The sequence below is a fragment of the Anomaloglossus baeobatrachus genome, chromosome 2, assembly GCF_048569485.1.
Source record: "Anomaloglossus baeobatrachus isolate aAnoBae1 chromosome 2, aAnoBae1.hap1, whole genome shotgun sequence".
Taxonomy (NCBI): domain Eukaryota; kingdom Metazoa; phylum Chordata; class Amphibia; order Anura; family Aromobatidae; genus Anomaloglossus; species Anomaloglossus baeobatrachus.
Genome location: NC_134354.1, coordinates 675655301 through 675673309, shown reverse-complemented (window position 1 = coordinate 675673309; position 18009 = coordinate 675655301). Strand labels below are relative to the sequence as shown.

General features: G+C 52.2%; 2 protein-coding genes across 4 annotated transcripts in view; one reads left to right on the top strand and one right to left on the bottom strand.

Annotated features, from left to right (window-relative positions):
* GTF2H4 (general transcription factor IIH subunit 4) overlaps window positions 1–7856 on the bottom strand; it is a 154434-nt gene extending 146578 nt beyond the window's left edge. Inside the window, exon 1 of one of the 2 annotated variants that reach the window (XM_075337150.1) lies at window positions 7800–7856. The gene's annotated coding sequence lies outside the window, so the exon portion shown is untranslated. The remainder of the gene's footprint in view (window positions 1–7799) is intronic. The other variant, XM_075337151.1, reaches the window with a different exon arrangement.
* Window positions 7857–7887: 31 nt separating this feature from the next.
* The window catches only part of LOC142292064 (E3 ubiquitin-protein ligase TRIM39-like), a 75274-nt gene continuing 65152 nt past the window's right edge, over window positions 7888–18009 (top strand). Inside the window, exons 1-2 of one of the 2 annotated variants that reach the window (XM_075337148.1) lie at window positions 7895–7968; window positions 14954–15251. In XM_075337148.1, the coding sequence (XP_075193263.1) occupies window positions 7903–7968; window positions 14954–15251 (364 nt within the window). In that variant the 5' untranslated portion in view covers window positions 7895–7902. Of the gene's footprint in view, window positions 7969–14953; window positions 15252–18009 lie in introns of both variants that reach the window. The other variant, XM_075337149.1, reaches the window with a different exon arrangement.

Here is an 18009-nt window from a genome sequence, read left to right as displayed (position 1 = left end):
TATACCTCTCACCCCCCCTCCTCTCCCTTACTCTCTATATACCCCTCACACCCCCCCTCCTCTCCCCCCACTCTCAATATACCCCTCACACCCCCTCCTCTCCTCCCACCCACTAAACACCCCCACACCCCCCCACCACACCCCCCCACTCACATACCCCCCACACCCCCACCACTCCCCCACTCACAATATACCCCCTCACACCCCCCCTCCACTCCCCCCACACACTATACCCCTCACACCCCCCACCTCACCCCACTCACAATATACCCCTCACACCCCCCCTCCAACCCCCCCCCACTCCAACCCCCTCACACCCCCTCCTCACCCCCACTCTCTATATACCCCTCACACCCCCTCCTCTACCCCACTCTCTATATACCCCTCACACCCCCCTCCTCAACCCCACCTCTATATACCCCTCACACCCCCCCCCACCTCTCCCCCACTCACTATATACCCCTCACACCCCACCTCTCCCCCCACCTCAAATACCCCTCACACCCCCTCCTCTCCCCCCACTCTCTATACCCCCACACCCCCCCACCACACCCCCACCACTAAACCCCACACACCCCCTCCTCTCCCCACTCTCTATAACCCCTCACACACACCCCTCCCTCCCCCACTCCTCAATATACCCCTCACACCCCCTCCTCTCCCCCCACTCTCTATACCCCTCACACCCCCACCTCTCCCCCACTCTCTATACCCCTCACACCCCCACCTCTCCCCCCACTCTCTATATACCCCTCACACCCCACCTCTCCCCCACTCTCTATACCCCTCACACCCCCTCCTCTCCCCCACCACTAACCCCCACACCCCCCTCCTCACCCCCACCCTATACACCCCCACACCCCCCCACTCCCCCACCTCTATATACCCCTCACACCCCTCCCTCTCCCCACTCACTATATACCCCTCACACCCCCTCCTCTCCCCCACTCTCTATACCCCTCACCCCCCCCAATTCTCCCCCACTCTCTATATACCCCCTCACACCCCCCTCCCTCCCCCACTCTCTATATACCCTCACACCCCCTTCATCTCCCCCACTCTCTATATACCCCTCACACCCCCTCCTCTCCCCCACTCTCTATACCCCTCACCCCCCCTATTCTCCCCCACCCTCTATATACCCCTCACACCCCTTCCTCTCCCCCACTCTCTATATACCCCTCACACCCCTCCCTCTCCCCCACTCTCTATACCCCTCACACCCCCTCCTCTCCCCCACTCTCTATACCCCTCACACCCCTCCTCTCCCCCACTCTCTATACCCCACACACCCCCTCCTCTCCCCCACTCTCTATATACCCCTCACACCCTCTCCACTCCCCCACACTCTAACCCCCTCACACCCCCTCCTCTCCCCCACTCTCTATACCCCTCACACCCCCTCCTCTCCCCCATCTCTCTATACCCCTCACACCCTCTCCTCTCCCCCACTCTCTATATACCCCTCACACCCCCTCCTCTCCCCCACTCTCTATACCCCTCACACCCCCTCCTCTCCCCCACTCTCTATACCCCTCACACCCCCTCCTCTCCCCCACTCTCTATACCCCTCACACCCCCTCCTCTCCCCCACTCTCTATACCCCTCACACCCCCTCCTCTCCCCCACTCTCTATACTCCTCACCCCCCCTATTCTCCCCCACTCTCTATATACCCCTCACACCCCTTCCTCTCCCCCACTCTCTATATACCCCTCACACCCCCTCCTCTCCCCCACTCTCTATACCCCTCACACCCCCTCCTCTCCCCCACTCTCTATACCCCTCACACCGCCTCCTCTCCCCCACTCTCTATACCCCTCACACCCCCTCCTCTCCCCCACTCTCTATATACCCCTCACACCCCCTCCTCTCCCCCACTCTCTATACCCCTCACACCCCCTCCTCTCCCCCACTCTCTATACCCCTCACACCCCCTCCTCTCCCCCACTCTCTATATACCCCTCACACCCCCTCCTCTCCCCCATTCTCTCTATACCCCTCACACCCTCTCCTCTCCCCCACTCTCTATATACCCCTCACACCCCCTCCTCTCCCCCACTCTCTATCCCCTCACACCCCCTCCTCTCCCCCACTCTCTATACCCCTCACACCCCCTCCTCTCCCCCACTCTCTATACCCCTCACACCCCCTCCTCTCCCCACTCTCTATACCCCTCACACCCCCTCCTCTCCCCCACTCTCTATACCCCTCACACCCCCTCCTCTCCCCCACTCTCTATGTACCCCTCACACCCCCTATATACCCCTCACACCCCCTCCTCTCCCCCACTCTCTATATACCCCTCACACCCCCTCCTCTCCCCCACTCTCTATACCCTCACACCTCCTCCTCTCCCCCACTCTCTATATACCCCTCACACCCCCTCCTCTCCCCCACTCTCTATATACCCCTCACACCCCCTCCTCTCCCCCACTCTCTATATACCCCTCACACCCTCTCCTCTCCCCCACTCTCTATATACCCCTCACACCCCTTCCTCTCCCCCACTCTCTATATACCCCTCATAGCCCCTCCTCTCCCCCACTCTCTATATACCCCTCACACCCCCTCCTCTCCCCCACTCTCTATATACCCCTCACCTGGCATACAAAAGATACCAGTCCTGGGAGGACTGGAGTATAGTTTTGACAAATTCAGCAACTTCTTGAAAAGTTGCAAATAATGAATCAGCCAAAAACATGTGGGAAAGCTAAACCTCATCCACAGCAGCGAACATCAGAGAGAAAACAGGCGACATTGCAGAACAGCCTGCACAAGGGGCGCAAATGGGAAGGTGAACACGGGGCAAAGAGAAAAGGAACAAAACACAAAAAGCACAATAATGAATCAGGCCCTATGTGTGCCACATGATGCAGTGCGGCCGTTAGAAATGTCCCCCAATACGCCTGCACAGTGTATACCGAGGCTGTAACAACGCTGACATGGAACAAAATACAGGGCACTATTCCAAAACCCCTCAGAACCTCCCCCTCCCCAAATAAGACATGTCTCCCACACACACTCTTCACACCCCCTCCTCTCCCCCACTCTTTATACCCCGCATTCCTCTTCTCCCCCACTCTTTACACTCCCTCCTCTCCCCACACTCTCTATATACCCCTCACACCCCCTCCTCTCCCCCACTCTCTATATACCCCTCACACCCCCTCCTCTCCCTCCCCTCTCTATATACCCCTCACACCCCCTCCTCTCCCTCCCTCTCTATATACCCCTCACACCCCCTCCTCTCCCCCACTCTCTATATGCCCCTCACACCCCCTCCTCTCCCCCACTCTTTATATACCCCTCACACCCCCTCCTCTCCCCCACTCTTTATATACCCCTCACACCCCCTCCTCTCCCCCACTCTCTATATACCCCTCACACCCCCTCCTCTCCCCACTCTCTATATACCCCTCACACCCCCTCCTCTCCCCCACTCTCTATATACCCCTCACACCCCCTCCTCTCCCCCCACTCTCTATATACCCCTCACACCCCTTCCTCTCCCCCACTCTCTATATACCCCTCACACCCCCTCCTCTCCCCCACTCTCTATACCCCTCACACCCCCTCCTCTCCCCCACTCTCTCTATACCCCTCACACCCCCTCCTCTCCCCCACTCTCTCTATACCCCTCACACCCCCTCCTCTCCCCCACTCTCTATATACCCCTCACACCCCCTCCTCTCCCCCACTCTCTATATACCCCTCACACCCCCTCCTCGCCCCCACTCTCTATATACCCCCACACCCCCTCCTCTCCCCCACTCTCTATATACCCCCACACCCCCTCCTCTCCCCCACTCTCTATACCTCTCACACCCCCTCCTCTCCCCCACTCTCTATATACCCCTCACACCCCCTCCTCTCCCTCACTCTCTATATACCCTTCACACCCCCTTTCTATATACCCCTCACACCCCCTCCTCTCCCTCACTCTCTATATACCCCTCACAACCCCCCCTCTCCCCCACTCTCTATATACCCCCACACCCCCTCCTCTCCCCCACTCTCTATACCCCTCACACCCCCTCCTCTCCCCCACTCTCTATACCCCTCACACCCCCCTCCTCTCCCCCACTCTCTATACCCCTCACACCCCCTCCTCTCCCCCACTCTATATATACCCCTCACACCCCCTCCTCTCCCCACTCTCTATATACCCCTCACACCCCCTCCTCTCCCCCACTCTCTATATACCCCTCACACCCCCTCCTCTCCCCCACTCTCTATATACCCCTCACACCCCCTCCTCTCCCCCACTCTCTATATACCCCTCACACCCCCTCCTCTCCCCCACTCTCTATATACCCCTCACACCCCCTCCTCTCCCCCACTCTCTATATACCCCTCACACCCCCTCCTCTCCCCCACTCTCTATATACCCCTCACACCCCCTCCTCTCCCCCACTCTCTATATATCCCTCACACCCCCTCCTCTCCCCCACTCTCTATATACCCCTCACACCCCCTCCTCTCCCCCACTCTCTATCCCCTCACACCCCCTCCTCTCCCCCACTCTCTATACCCCTCACACCCCCTCCTCTCCCCCACTCTCTATACCCCTCACACCCCCTCCTCTCCCCCACTCTCTATACCCCTCACACCCCCCTCCTCTCCCCCACTCTCTATACCCCTCACACCCCCTCCTCTCCCCCACTCTCTATGTACCCCTCACACCCCCTATATACCCCTCACACCCCCTCCTCTCCCCCACTCTCTATATACCCCTCACACCCCCTCCTCTCCCCCACTCTCTATACCCCTCACACCTCCTCCTCTCCCCCACTCTCTATATACCCCTCACACCCCCTCCTCTCCCCCACTCTCTATATACCCCTCACACCCCCTCCTCTCCCCCACTCTCTATATACCCCTCACACCCTCTCCTCTCCCCCACTCTCTATATACCCCTCACACCCCTTCCTCTCCCCCACTCTCTATATACCCCTCATAGCCCCTCCTCTCCCCCACTCTCTATATACCCCTCACACCCCCTCCTCTCCCCCACTCTCTATATACCCCTCACCTGGCATACAAAAGATACCAGTCCTGGGAGGACTGGAGTATAGTTTTGACAAATTCAGCAACTTCTTGAAAAGTTGCAAATAATGAATCAGCCAAAAACATGTGGGAAAGCTAAACCTCATCCACAGCAGCGAACATCAGAGAGAAAACAGGCGACATTGCAGAACAGCCTGCACAAGGGGCGCAAATGGGAAGGTGAACACGGGGCAAAGAGAAAAGGAACAAAACACAAAAAGCACAATAATGAATCAGGCCCTATGTGTGCCACATGATGCAGTGCGGCCGTAGAAATGTCCCCCAATACGCCTGCACAGTGTATACCGAGGCTGTAACAACGCTGACATGGAACAAAATACAGGGCACTATTCCCAAAACCCCTCAGAACCTCCCCCTCCCCAAATAAGACATGTCTCCCACACACACTCTTCACACCCCCTCCTCTCCCCCACTCTTATACCCCGCATTCCTCTTCTCCCCCACTCTTTACACTCCCTCCTCTCCCCACACTCTCTATATACCCCTCACACCCCCTCCTCTCCCCCACTCTCTATATACCCCTCACACCCCCTCCTCTCCCTCCCTCTCTATATACCCCTCACACCCCCTCCTCTCCCTCCCTCTCTATATACCCCTCACACCCCCTCCTCTCCCCCACTCTCTATATGCCCCTCACACCCCCCTCCTCTCCCCCACTCTTTATATACCCCTCACACCCCCTCCTCTCCCCCACTCTTTATATACCCCTCACACCCCCTCCTCTCCCCCACTCTCTATATACCCCTCACACCCCCTCCTCTCCCCCACTCTCTATATACCCCTCACACCCCCTCCTCTCCCCCACTCTCTATATACCCCTCACACCCCCTCCTCTCCCCCACTCTCTATATACCCCTCACACCCCTTCCTCTCCCCCACTCTCTATATACCCCTCACACCCCCTCCTCTCCCCCACTCTCTATACCCCTCACACCCCCTCCTCTCCCCCACTCTCTCTATACCCCTCACACCCCCTCCTCTCCCCCACTCTCTCTATACCCCTCACACCCCCTCCTCTCCCCCACTCTCTATATACCCCTCACACCCCCTCCTCTCCCCCACTCTCTATATACCCCTCACACCCCCTCCTCGCCCCCACTCTCTATATACCCCCCACACCCCCTCCTCTCCCCCACTCTCTATATACCCCCACACCCCCTCCTCTCCCCCACTCTCTATACCTCTCACACCCCCCTCCTCTCCCCCACTCTCTATATACCCCTCACACCCCCTCCTCTCCCTCACTCTCTATATACCCTTCACACCCCTTTCTATATACCCCTCACACCCCCTCCTCTCCCTCACTCTCTATATACCCCTCACAACCCCCCCTCTCCCCCACTCTCTATATACCCCCACACCCCCTCCTCTCCCCCACTCTCTATACCCCTCACACCCCCCTCCTCTCCCCCACTCTCTATACCCCTCACACCCCCTCCTCTCCCCCACTCTCTATACCCCTCACACCCCCTCCTCTCCCCCCACTCTATATATACCCCTCACACCCCCTCCTCTCCCCCACTCTCTATATACCCCTCACACCCCCTCCTCTCCCCCACTCTCTATATACCCCTCACACCCCCTCCTCTCCCCCACTCTCTATATACCCCTCACACCCCCTCCTCTCCCCCACTCTCTATATACCCCTCACACCCCCTCCTCTCCCCCACTCTCTATATACCCCTCACACCCCCTCCTCTCCCCCACTCTCTATATACCCCTCACACCCCCTCCTCTCCCCCACTCTCTATATACCCCTCACACCCCCTCCTCTCCCCCACTCTCTATATATCCCTCACACCCCCTCCTCTCCCCCACTCTCTATATACCCCTCACACCCCCTCCTCTCCCCCACTCTCTATATACCCCTCACACCCCCTCCTCTCCCCCACTCTCTATACCCCTCACACGCCCTCCTCTCCCCCACTCTCTATACCCCTCACACCCCCTCCTCTCCCCCACTCTATATATACCTCTCACACCCCCTCCTCTCCCCCACTCTCTATATACCACTCACACCCCCTCCTCTCCCCCACTCTCTATATACCCCTCACACCCCCTCCTCTCCCCCACTCTCTATATACCCCTCACACCCCCTCCTCTCCCCCACTCTCTATATACCCCTCACACCCCCTCCTCTCCCCCACTCTCTATACCCCTCACACGCCCTCCTCTCCCCCACTCTCTATACCCCTCACACCCCCTCCTCTCCCCCACTCTATATATACCTCTCACACCCCCTCCTCTCCCCCACTCTCTATATACCACTCACACCCCCTCCTCTCCCCCACTCTCTATATACCCCTCACACCCCCTCCTCTCCCCCACTCTATATACCCCTCACACCCCTTCCTCGCCCCCACTCTCTATACCCCCACACCCCCTCCTCTCCCCCACTCTCTATACCCCTCACACCCCCTCCTCTCCCCCACGCTCTATATACCCCTCACACCCCCTCCTCTCCCCCACTCTATATACCCCTCACACCCCTTCCTCGCCCCCACTCTCTATACCCCCACACCCCCTCCTCTCCCCCACTCTCTATACCCCTCACACCCCCTCCTCTCCCCCACGCTCTACACCCCTTACACCTCCTCCTCTACACCCCTCACTGTTTACACCCCCTCCTCTTCCACACTCTTTATACCCCTCAGCGCTCTCACTCCGCTCCCCTCACACTTTTACACCCTCTCTTGTCCCCTCCCCCGCTCTTTAAACTCCGTCACTCACGCCACAGCAGACCTGACACCGGCCAAGCTTGGGATCCTGCACCACGTGACTCCTAATATCACGTGATTAGCACTTACGGCGCAGACGCTTGAAAAGAAGTCATATGAGCGGCTTGTCCGTCGCGTGGCTCCTACGTCATCAGAACCTCCAGGATCACCGACGGGCAAAGGTAATGCTCTGCGTCATGAGCCGAGTGAGGGGCGGAGGTACGGGCGGTATACGGCGGCCGGCTTGACTTCGTACTGCTTTGCAACAATTGTCAAGGCCCAAATTTCCCTGTGTTCCCCAATGTATCGCGCCTATTCCGTAGTGAGGCCGAGTGTCAGTGTACGACCCTGTGCCCGGCTGTGGGGTGCACAAGGGGTTAACGCCACAGTAACGCTGCAGAAAACTTCCAGATTTTGGCAGATGCCATTTTTCTCCCAAAAAATGTAACTTTCTGCTTCTATTGATACTTTCCAAAAGTGTCCAGAAAACCGGGATCAACAGAAACGTGTCTGCAAGCGGGTGCGATATTGTCACACACTTCATTTCCAACAATAGATATAATAATAATAATTTCCATTATTTGATGTGTTTAAAATTAATGTTCCTGTGTGGAGACAAAAATAAATATATCTATATGTATGTGTGTGTGTGTGTGTGTGTGTGTGTGTGTATAATATATGTATGTATGTGTCCCTGCTATGTACTGTGTAATGGCCGTGTCTGACTGTACAGGGACATGGACATGGTCTGATCATACCACAGCTCCTGAGCAGGGGAGGATGCAAAAGAAAGGATTTACAGACATTTCAGCATGGGATCACCGCTGAGTCAATCTTTCACGTAATTTTATTTTGTTTTTTTGTTTTTTTTTTTGTTGGTTTTTTTTATTTTTTTTTTTTTTTATTTTATTTTGTGAAATGTTTTACCTCACAAAAAGCATAATCTAGGTGTCTGTATACTCTTCCTCCCCGGCCCAGGAGCTGTGGTATGATGAGACCAGGTCACATCCAATGATCCATGTTCATAACATCTCTGCAGTGAATCACCAGCAAATCCTATGGAGAGAAAAAATCCTGTGCGCACTGGGCGGAATTTGACAGCTGCATGTTTTGCTGCGGGAATCCCGCAGCAAAAACAAGTGCATGTCACTTCTTTTCCGCACATCGCTGCGGCATTTCACTCCATTGACTCAATGTTAATCATGAAATCCCGCAGGGAATAACGCAGGCCGCAAATTCTGTGCGGTTCACTGCGTTTTCCTGCGTTATTCCCTGCGGTATTTTGCGGTTTACCTCCGGTAATGTACATCGCTTGTCTGCGGTTTTGCAGGGAAGTGATGTCATTACAGGAAGATGAAGCCGTGCAGAGAGTAAACACACACACATCACAGACACAGAACACATAGACACAGACATATAGAACACACATAGAAAGAAAACGGAAATATAGAAAACAAAGAACGTGGGCTCCGCTGCATGTTTACCTTCCAGCCGAGGTAAGCACACAGCGGCGGCCCGGTATTCTCAGGCTGGGGAGGGAGAGGGGCAGGGGTAATGTCCCCCGCCTCACTCCCCCTCCGGCAGCCGAGAATATCAGCCGCAGCTGCCCCGGCACTGTCGCATGCAATATGCGGCACTACCGGAGTGTCCTCGGCTCTTCTTGCCACCGTGTAGCAGTGGTGGCAAGGTAATACAAGGGGTTAATGGTGGTGGGGGACCACCGCCATTAACTCCAGGCTTGATCATGGCAGCGTCTATGTGACAGATGACATGATCAACCCGTAAGTAAAGTGAAAAAAACAGACACCGAAAAATCCTTTATTTTAAATAAAACCAACAAGCCTCGTTCACCATTTTATTAACCCCCCTCAAACAAAGCTCCGACGTCCTGCGCTGCTTCCATCCAGCCGCGACTGTCACAGACACAGCGCTGAATGAAAGCAGCAGACAGCAGAGGTAATTACCGGTCATTTCCCACGGCCGGTAATGTGAACTCACTGCCGACCGTGGGAAATGCAGCGATCTGTCCTCTATCTATCCCTCTATCTATCTATCCCTCTATCTATTCTTCTGTCTATCTACTATCTCAGAATTAAATGTATTTTTTTTTCTTCTTCAATGTGCTTTATTGCATTGAATGCAATAAAGCACATCCCAACCCGCACGCGGCAAAACCGCGGCAATACCGCGAACAATACCGCGGTAAAACCGCAGCAAACCGCATGCGGTTTTCGGGTGCGGTTTCCCCGCGGTTTTTTACCGCGGGTGCGGTAATCTTTGAGAGCATGCGGAATTTACGCAAGGAAATTTCATTTCCCAGTGCGCACAGAGCCTTACACTTTATATACTCTCAGTCCAACTTTTTACTGGTCTGAGGAGTAGGACTATGAGACTAGCGCCCGTTAATGGGTGACAATGCAGCTGTTGTTTCCTCCCACCCTCTAAGTCAGGGGTGGGGAACCTTTTTTCTACCAGGGGCCATTTGGAGTTTTCTACCAACATTCAGGGGCCGCACAAAATGATCAACTTGAAAACTACCCTACTGTACAGTATGTGGAGCTGCTTCTCTTTGGTGCAGCTGTGATGTTGGTTGTTAAGGTGATCATGTTGCTCCTAACTGCTTTTCCAGGTTTCTCGGTCTGGAGAGGCTGGGGGCATATACATCACTGGTGGGGGTGCATGGGCAGGACTGGATTATGGGCTCACAGCACTGGGGGGGCAGACTGTGGCTGCTGCCTGAGCACTGCAGACACTGGGAATATATCGGTGGGCCTCAAAGTCATCTGCTCTAAAGACTTATTAAAAGAGAATCTGGATTGTGAGCTTCATGGGGACAGTGATGAAGTCTGCCAAATACAGTGAAAATTAATGATGCAATATAACCAAATAAAACAATTTTAACCCCTTCATACCATGGTTTTTTTTTTTTTTTTTTGTTTTTTTTTTCTTTTCAATTTATATAGCCATACTAGCTATTCAACCCATTCTACGCCTGGGTGTTGATGATTTAGCGAAGTGGTGGAACTTTGTGGGGTGTTTTTTGTTTTTCTATTTCTCCAGGCCGCTTTCCTCCCCTCTTAGGCCTCCAACACACATCTGTGCCGCCGGTACGTGTTTGTTTTTGCACGTACCGTCGGCACGAGGACACGTACACCAATGCTACCCTATGGTAGCAGGCACACACACGTAAAATCACACGGAACGTGTGTCCGTTTGTACATGTCCACGTTTTCTCCGGCATCACGGGTGTCATAAGGCCCACACCCGTACCACACGGATGTTGTGTGGATGCAGTCCCGTGTGACACGCGCTGGAGAAAACTCACGTGTCAGAGAGAAAAATAGCAAATCTTTACTCTCCTTCTCCAGTCCTCCTGTCTCTGTCACTTGCTGCCGACCGCCGCTCATTTAATTTTCACTTCACTGTGGCCGGAGGCAGCAGCAGCGGGGAGTCGGCAGGATCGGAGACCGAAGTTCAGCACTACGGACAGCAGGAAGGACCACGTGAGTATGCAAATTACAGGTTCTGCATGTGTTATCGCGGATAGCACACGGAGAACACGCGTGGCCTGCACGTACCGGAGACGCGTACTTACCACACGCAGGGAAAATGCGTGTCTCACGGCATGTGCGTGATTTTCACGTGAGTGTGGCAGAGGCCTTACCTAGATTTTGGGCCACGGCTACTGTCATCATGCCTATGGCTGCTGTGTGCGATGTTTACACTGTAGTCAAAATCTTCGATAAAATGGAACTGGATTCAGCGAGTGCACAGACCGCCAACACCAGTGCCATTTTATTGAAGACACAGTCTGCAAATATCATCTGAAATAAACTGGTGATATTCAGAGACTATGCGCCGGAGTTGTCAGTATGTACACTCACTGACTCTGGTGCCTTTTTTTTTTATTTTTATTGAATTAAACTACAACGTGAACATAGCATTGCGTACGCGCTTGCCAAAATGTTTAATCCTGCCGTGACACAGGAGGACACTTCCAGACATTAGATGGATATCTGATGACTGTTCCTCACCTTTCCCCTCCCTCACCATGATGCTAGTGTGGGTGGGCGGAGGTAACTTCTGGCACCTGCCAGTCAACATAGCATTGCGCTGATTTGGCTTCGGACAGAAGGACACATTCAGCGTTCTATAGTGTAGTGAATGGTTGCTATGGACAACTAGACCGTTATCAGAGCTCAGCTTTCACTTTACCTCAGCAGCTTAAAGTGTGTGTGTGTGTGTGTTGTATTCTGTTTTTTTTTTTTTTGTTGTGCGTTTTTTTTTTTTCTTTTTTTTTTTTTTTTTTCTTCCTGACACCATAGTTAGGTAGATGCAATGTTTTAATCGCCTCCTAGTACCTTATGGCGGCTTTTTTTTTTTTCTTTTTTTTTTTACTAATCTCAGCGCTGCTCTTTAGTATCGCCACTTTCAGAAATGCCCGATCTATCAAAATATAAAATCAATTTGATCAGTAAACAGCGTAGCGGCAAAAAAAACAAAATCCAAACGCCAGAATTACATTTTTGGTCTTCACAATTTTTGCGCAAAATGCAATAAGTAGGTCAAAGCGTAGCATTTGCACAAAAATGGTGTCATTAAAACTGTCAGCTCGAGACACAAAAAAACTAAGCAGTCACTGAGTCCCATATTCCGAAAAATGAGAATGCTACGGGTCATGGAAAATGACGCAAAAAGTGCACCACTTTTATTGCAAAAACTCCTGAAAATGTATTTATTTTTTTAACCCCTTAGATAAAAGTAAACCTATACATGTTTGGTGTCTATGAACCCGTACCGACCTGAAGCATCACACCGACACATCAGTTTTAGGCTATGTGGCCACTAGAAAAGTGATTTTTCTCAAGAAAATTTCTTGAGAAACTTCTGGGAGTTGAAGATTACCACGGGAAAAACGCATGCGTTTTTGCTGCGGTTTTTCCGCAGGTTGGTCCCTGCGGTTTTATTATGCTGTAACTGCAATAAATATAGATAATAGATAGACAAACAGATAATGGATAGAGGAAAAGATGGATGGATAGATGAGAAAGACATATATAATGTTCCACCCCCCCTGCATATTCTAAGCTGGCACCCTTTAGTGCCTTTCATGTGGCACTAAAGGGTGCCTAGCCTTGTATTTAGGAAAAAAATAAATAATTTAAAAAAAAAAAAAAAAATGACGTGAGGTCCCCCCATCTTTTGTAGCCAGCTAGGGTAAAGCAGACGGCTGCAGACCACAGCTGGCAGCTTCACCTTGGCTGGTAATCCAAAACTGAGGGCACCCCACGCTGTTATTATACATTAAATAATTTAAAACAAAAAAAAGTTGGGTGGCCCCCCCCCCCCCCTCAAATTGGATCACCAGCCAAGGTAAAGCGGACAGCTGTGGTCTGGTATTCTCAGACTAGGGAGGTCCACTGTTATTGGACACTCCCCAGCCTAAAATTAGCAGGCCGCAGCCGCCCCAGAAGTGGCGCATCCATTAGACGTGCCAATCCTGGCGCTTCGCCCCAACTCATCCTGGTGCGGTGGCAAACAAGGTAATATATGGGGTTGATGCCAGATGTGTAAAGTCACCTGGCATCAAGCCCTGGGGATAGTGATGTCGGGCGTCTATCAGATACCCGACATCACAGACCCAGTCAGTAAGAAATAAAAAATAGACAACAAAAAAAGTTTTATTTGAAAAAACACTCCCCAAAACATTCCCTCTTTCACCAATTTATTGAAAAGAACAATCAACTCCACGTCCGGCGTAATCCAATAAGGGGGTCCCACGGCGATCCATACCATAGTCACTGTCGCAGTCAATGAAGAACAGAATGTTCCCCATTGGCTGGGAGAGCAATGCAGTGACCTGAGCTAACATCAATAGGTCAGCCCAGGTCACTGCAGGGGATGACGAGAGCTGACTTCAGGAGGCTAGATGAGATCATTACCTGCAGTGATGATCTCCTGCACTGCTGACGTCAGTGCTGTCACTGCCCAGTGACCGCGGTGACGTCAGGAGGCAGGAGATCGTCACAGCAGGTAATGATGTCATCTAACCTGACAGTAGCGCACGGCATCCCCGCGGCTGCACGCACTGCAGGGTGACAAGCTGCTGATACTGCGGGCAGATACTGACACTGCAGGGCAGGCAGCCGCGGGGCTGGAGAGGGACACAGACTGCACGGGCACCTGGAGGTCACACGGAAGAGCTTCGTGTGTGTGTGTGTTGTGGTGTTCTCCGCTTCCTCTTCTGTCATAATGACATCACTTCCTGCAAAACCGCAGGCAGTGATGAGCATTACCGCAGGTAAGCCGCGGCTATACCGAGAGTATACCGCACATCATTTGCCACCTGCGGTGTACCCCTGGGATTTCGCGATTACATTAGTGAATGGAGTGAAATACCGGGGGTATACCGCAGGTACCTGCGGAAAAGTGACATGCACATTCTCTCAAGAAATTTTCTCAAGAAATTCTGCTCAAAGAATGTTCTTGAGAAAAAAACGCAGCGTGCGCAGTTTTTTTTTTTTTTTTTTTTTTTTTTTTATGCCCCCAGGTGCTTCTGGCTACATCTACAGTGGCATTTAGGCCGGAGTCATACTTGCAAGTGCCTCGCGTGTGTGTCTCATTGCATCACCCGTCACGGCCGCACACTCTCCGGACAGGAGCGTCTTAGCTGCAAAGAGATACATGCAACCGACCCGCTCCTGTCCGGAGAGTGTGCGGCCGTGACGGGTGATGCAATGAGAGACACGCGAGGCACTCGCAAGTGTGACTCCGGCCTTAGATTGGAAATGCCAACGAGGCTAAAAGGGAAACAATAACCCCTCCTGTGTAAACCATGAGGCTCCTATGGGTTTCATGACAACAAACCAAGTAATGGTCAGAGGGTGTAATAGTCATGGTCTAAGATGTTTGCAACATTGAGGAAAAACATTCTGCATGCCCCTGAAAAGATGAGACTTCCTCACAGCAGTTTTGAAAACTTTTAGGGGCAGGCTCATTAAAATATCACTCTTTAGTGGGGGAGGTGGTAGGCTTTCTGATGGGTTTCTCCAACGTCAGCACAGATGGTGCTAGTCAGTGAGGGTCGGGAGCTCCAGCATACGTGCTCTGAAGCGTCTCTGCTAATTAGAGATGGACCCTGAATTTCTGTTTGAATCTCCCTTTCAGCTATCCCAGTACAGCCCTTCAGGACAAGGTGCGATGCTGGCGAGACCCCAGAAACGCAGCTCACCGGCCAAGGTGACGCCCTTTTTTCCACATGCCGCGCGGTCTGATCCAGCAGAGATGGCGGTGGCATCTCCCTCTCTGTCTCGCTCATTGTGTAGAGGCCCAGGAATGGTGCCAGAGCTGGGGGAGGAGGACCCTGCCAATGCTCCCCTCACAGAGAAGACCGTGAGGAGCCTTTTTGCTTCTTTCAGGCTTTCCGTTCAGGAGGACCTGCAGGCTGTGACTGCGAAGTTGAAAGGTGAGCTTAATGCGGTGGTGGAACGTGCGGCTCATATTGAGACAAATGGCGGAGCTCCCTAATTCGCAATATAACTTGATAGATGCTAATGCCTCCCTGGAAGATGAAGTGCTTAAAGTGAACCTGTCAGGTGCAATATGCACCCAGAACCATGAGCAGTTCTGGGTGCAAATTTCTAATCCCTGCCTAACTGTCCCTGTATCTAGTAGTATAGATAAAGGGATCTTTTAGAAAAAGTATTTCTAAAGATCTTTTATCATATGCTAATGAGGCAAGCGACTAGTCGTGAGGGCATTATTTCCCCTGGCTAGTCGGCCACCTTAGGCTCTGTACCCACGTTGCGTATTTGCATGCAGTTACGCTGCGATCTTTACTGCAGTGTAACTGCATGCGTGCTGCGTCTCCAGCACAATCTATGAAGATTGTGCATAATCCATGCCCACGTTGCATTTTAGAATGCAGCAATTTGCATGCTGCCAAATCGCTGCGTTCCAAAAAGCAACATGTCACTTCTTTCGTGCGCTCTGCATGCTGTCTCCATTCTGTCTATAGGGAGAGGCAACATCCAGAGCGCACAAATTCTGCAGTCAAAAGTTTCAGAACGGAGCTTTTCAGCTGCACTCTGAAGCGGACATGCAGTGACAAAACGCTGCAGTGCAGAGCGCACACAGCCTTAGCATGTTAGCACGTCCACAGGGGCATACTAACATGTCAATGAATGTGCAGCGTCAGAGGATGGTCGCGCTCACCTCTCTGCTGCCATTGTGTCCCGAGTCCTGGATTTCAACTCTGTGCGCATGACCCTGAATTTTCGGTCATATATGCTAAATGAGTTTAAAGCCAGGACTCGTACACTCGGCGGTAATGTGCACTAGGAAGCCAGGTGTACGCGTCCCAGCTTCATACCCATGTAGGGCGCGTGACCAAAAGTCCGGTATCTTGCGCACTGAGCCGAAATCCAGGACTTGGACGCGTTGGCAGCGGAGAGGTGAGCGTGACCATCTTCTGATTCTGCGCATTCATTTGCATGTTAGTACACCCCTATATTCGTGCTAACATGCTAAGGGGACCGACTAGCCAGGGAAACTAACGCCCAGGGGACTAGTCCCTGGCCTCATTAGCATATCATATGGGATCTTTAGAAATACTTTTTCTAAAGATCCTTTATCTATGCTACTATAGGCTGGGACAGTTAGGCAGGGATTAGCAATATGCACCCAGAACTGCTCGTGGTTCTGCGTGCATATTGCACCTGACAGGTGGTTCCCTTTTAAGCTTAAAAACAAAGTCCTGGATCTATAAGATGGATCCAAGAGAAATATCTGGATTAGACCATGTGCACACTAGGAAACGACTTTTTCTTAAGAAAAATCCGCACCTTCTTGCAGAATTTCGCACCCACGGTTTCGCCGTGGGTTGGTCCCTGCAGTTTTTTTTTTACCATTTATCTATGGCAAAAACCACAGGTACCTGCAGAAAAGTGACATGCTGCAACTTTTTTACTGCAGAAATTCTGCAGCAAAACCTATAGGGGAAAAAAAACGCAGTGTGCGCACACAATTTTGGTTTTCCCATAGATTTTGCTGGGGAAGGACTGCAGAAAGGTTATGAACAAAAACCGCACCTTTTCTGCAGCAAAAAAATCGCAGCTCAAAAATACAGATTTGCCTAATTTTTTTTTAAATACATGAAATGCAGTCTTGTCAGACTTTGATATGAAGGACTTGGTGGTGGATAGGATCCCTCAACCCAGATCTCAATCGGGACACCCTGACTAGAATTCTTTTTTTTTTTTTTTTCCCCAGCCCAAAGAGGGCTTGTTGCAGTCATTAAGGAAAGCTCCAACCTTGCCAGAGGAATATCAACACCTAGCCACCTAGCCATTTTCCAGACCTTTATGCTGGAAACCCTGTCCAAGAGATGAGTTTGTCCCATATAGCAAAGCCTTAAGAGAGAATGGTGCTATTTACAGATAAGAATTCCTGTTTTAAGTTGACGATTCAGAGGTCTGCTTCCACCTTTTTGTGTTTCTCTTTCCCGCCCTGCCCCTCCAATTCAGGTGGAGAAATCACTTACCCTGTTTCCCCAAAAATAAGAGTCTTATTTTTTATTTATATTTTTTTTTATTTTTTATTTTTTTTGCCCTGGAAAAAAAGCACTAGGGGTTCTTTTCAGGGGGTGTCTTATTCTCGAGGAGACATGGTTGGGGGTAATTTTAGTCCCCACAAAAAGCAGTGCCCCCCTCTCCCCTTTTCCCAGGATCGTCATACTTGCCAGCCCCGGGCGTCTGTGTGGCTCCCAGATCTCCCTGTGATCTCCCAGCAGGTTTGCTGCATGCCGTCCTCCCCTGCATCTGGCTGACACTCCCATAGATCACACACACTCATACTCATACAGACACACACCAGTTTCCACATCATTCCTCCATGTGATCTCCCAGCAGCTGTGCTCCCCTGCGTCTGGCCGACTCGCACATCAGAACACACTCACTCACTCTCGCACATACCGGTACAATCGCGCACACACTCACAGCATCCAGAGATACCACGTGCTTCCGGCCATGTGATCCTCTGGCAGGTCCTGGAAGCTCACTGTACAGCATCGCAGGTCCTTATGGCACTGAGAAGCAAGCGATATCACTGGATGTGGTGAGTATGTGACAAGATGAAGCTACCAGCTGTGGTTTGCAGGCTACAGCTGTCTGCTTTACCCTGACTGGCTATCAAAAATAGGGGGGACCCCACGCCTTTTTTTTTTG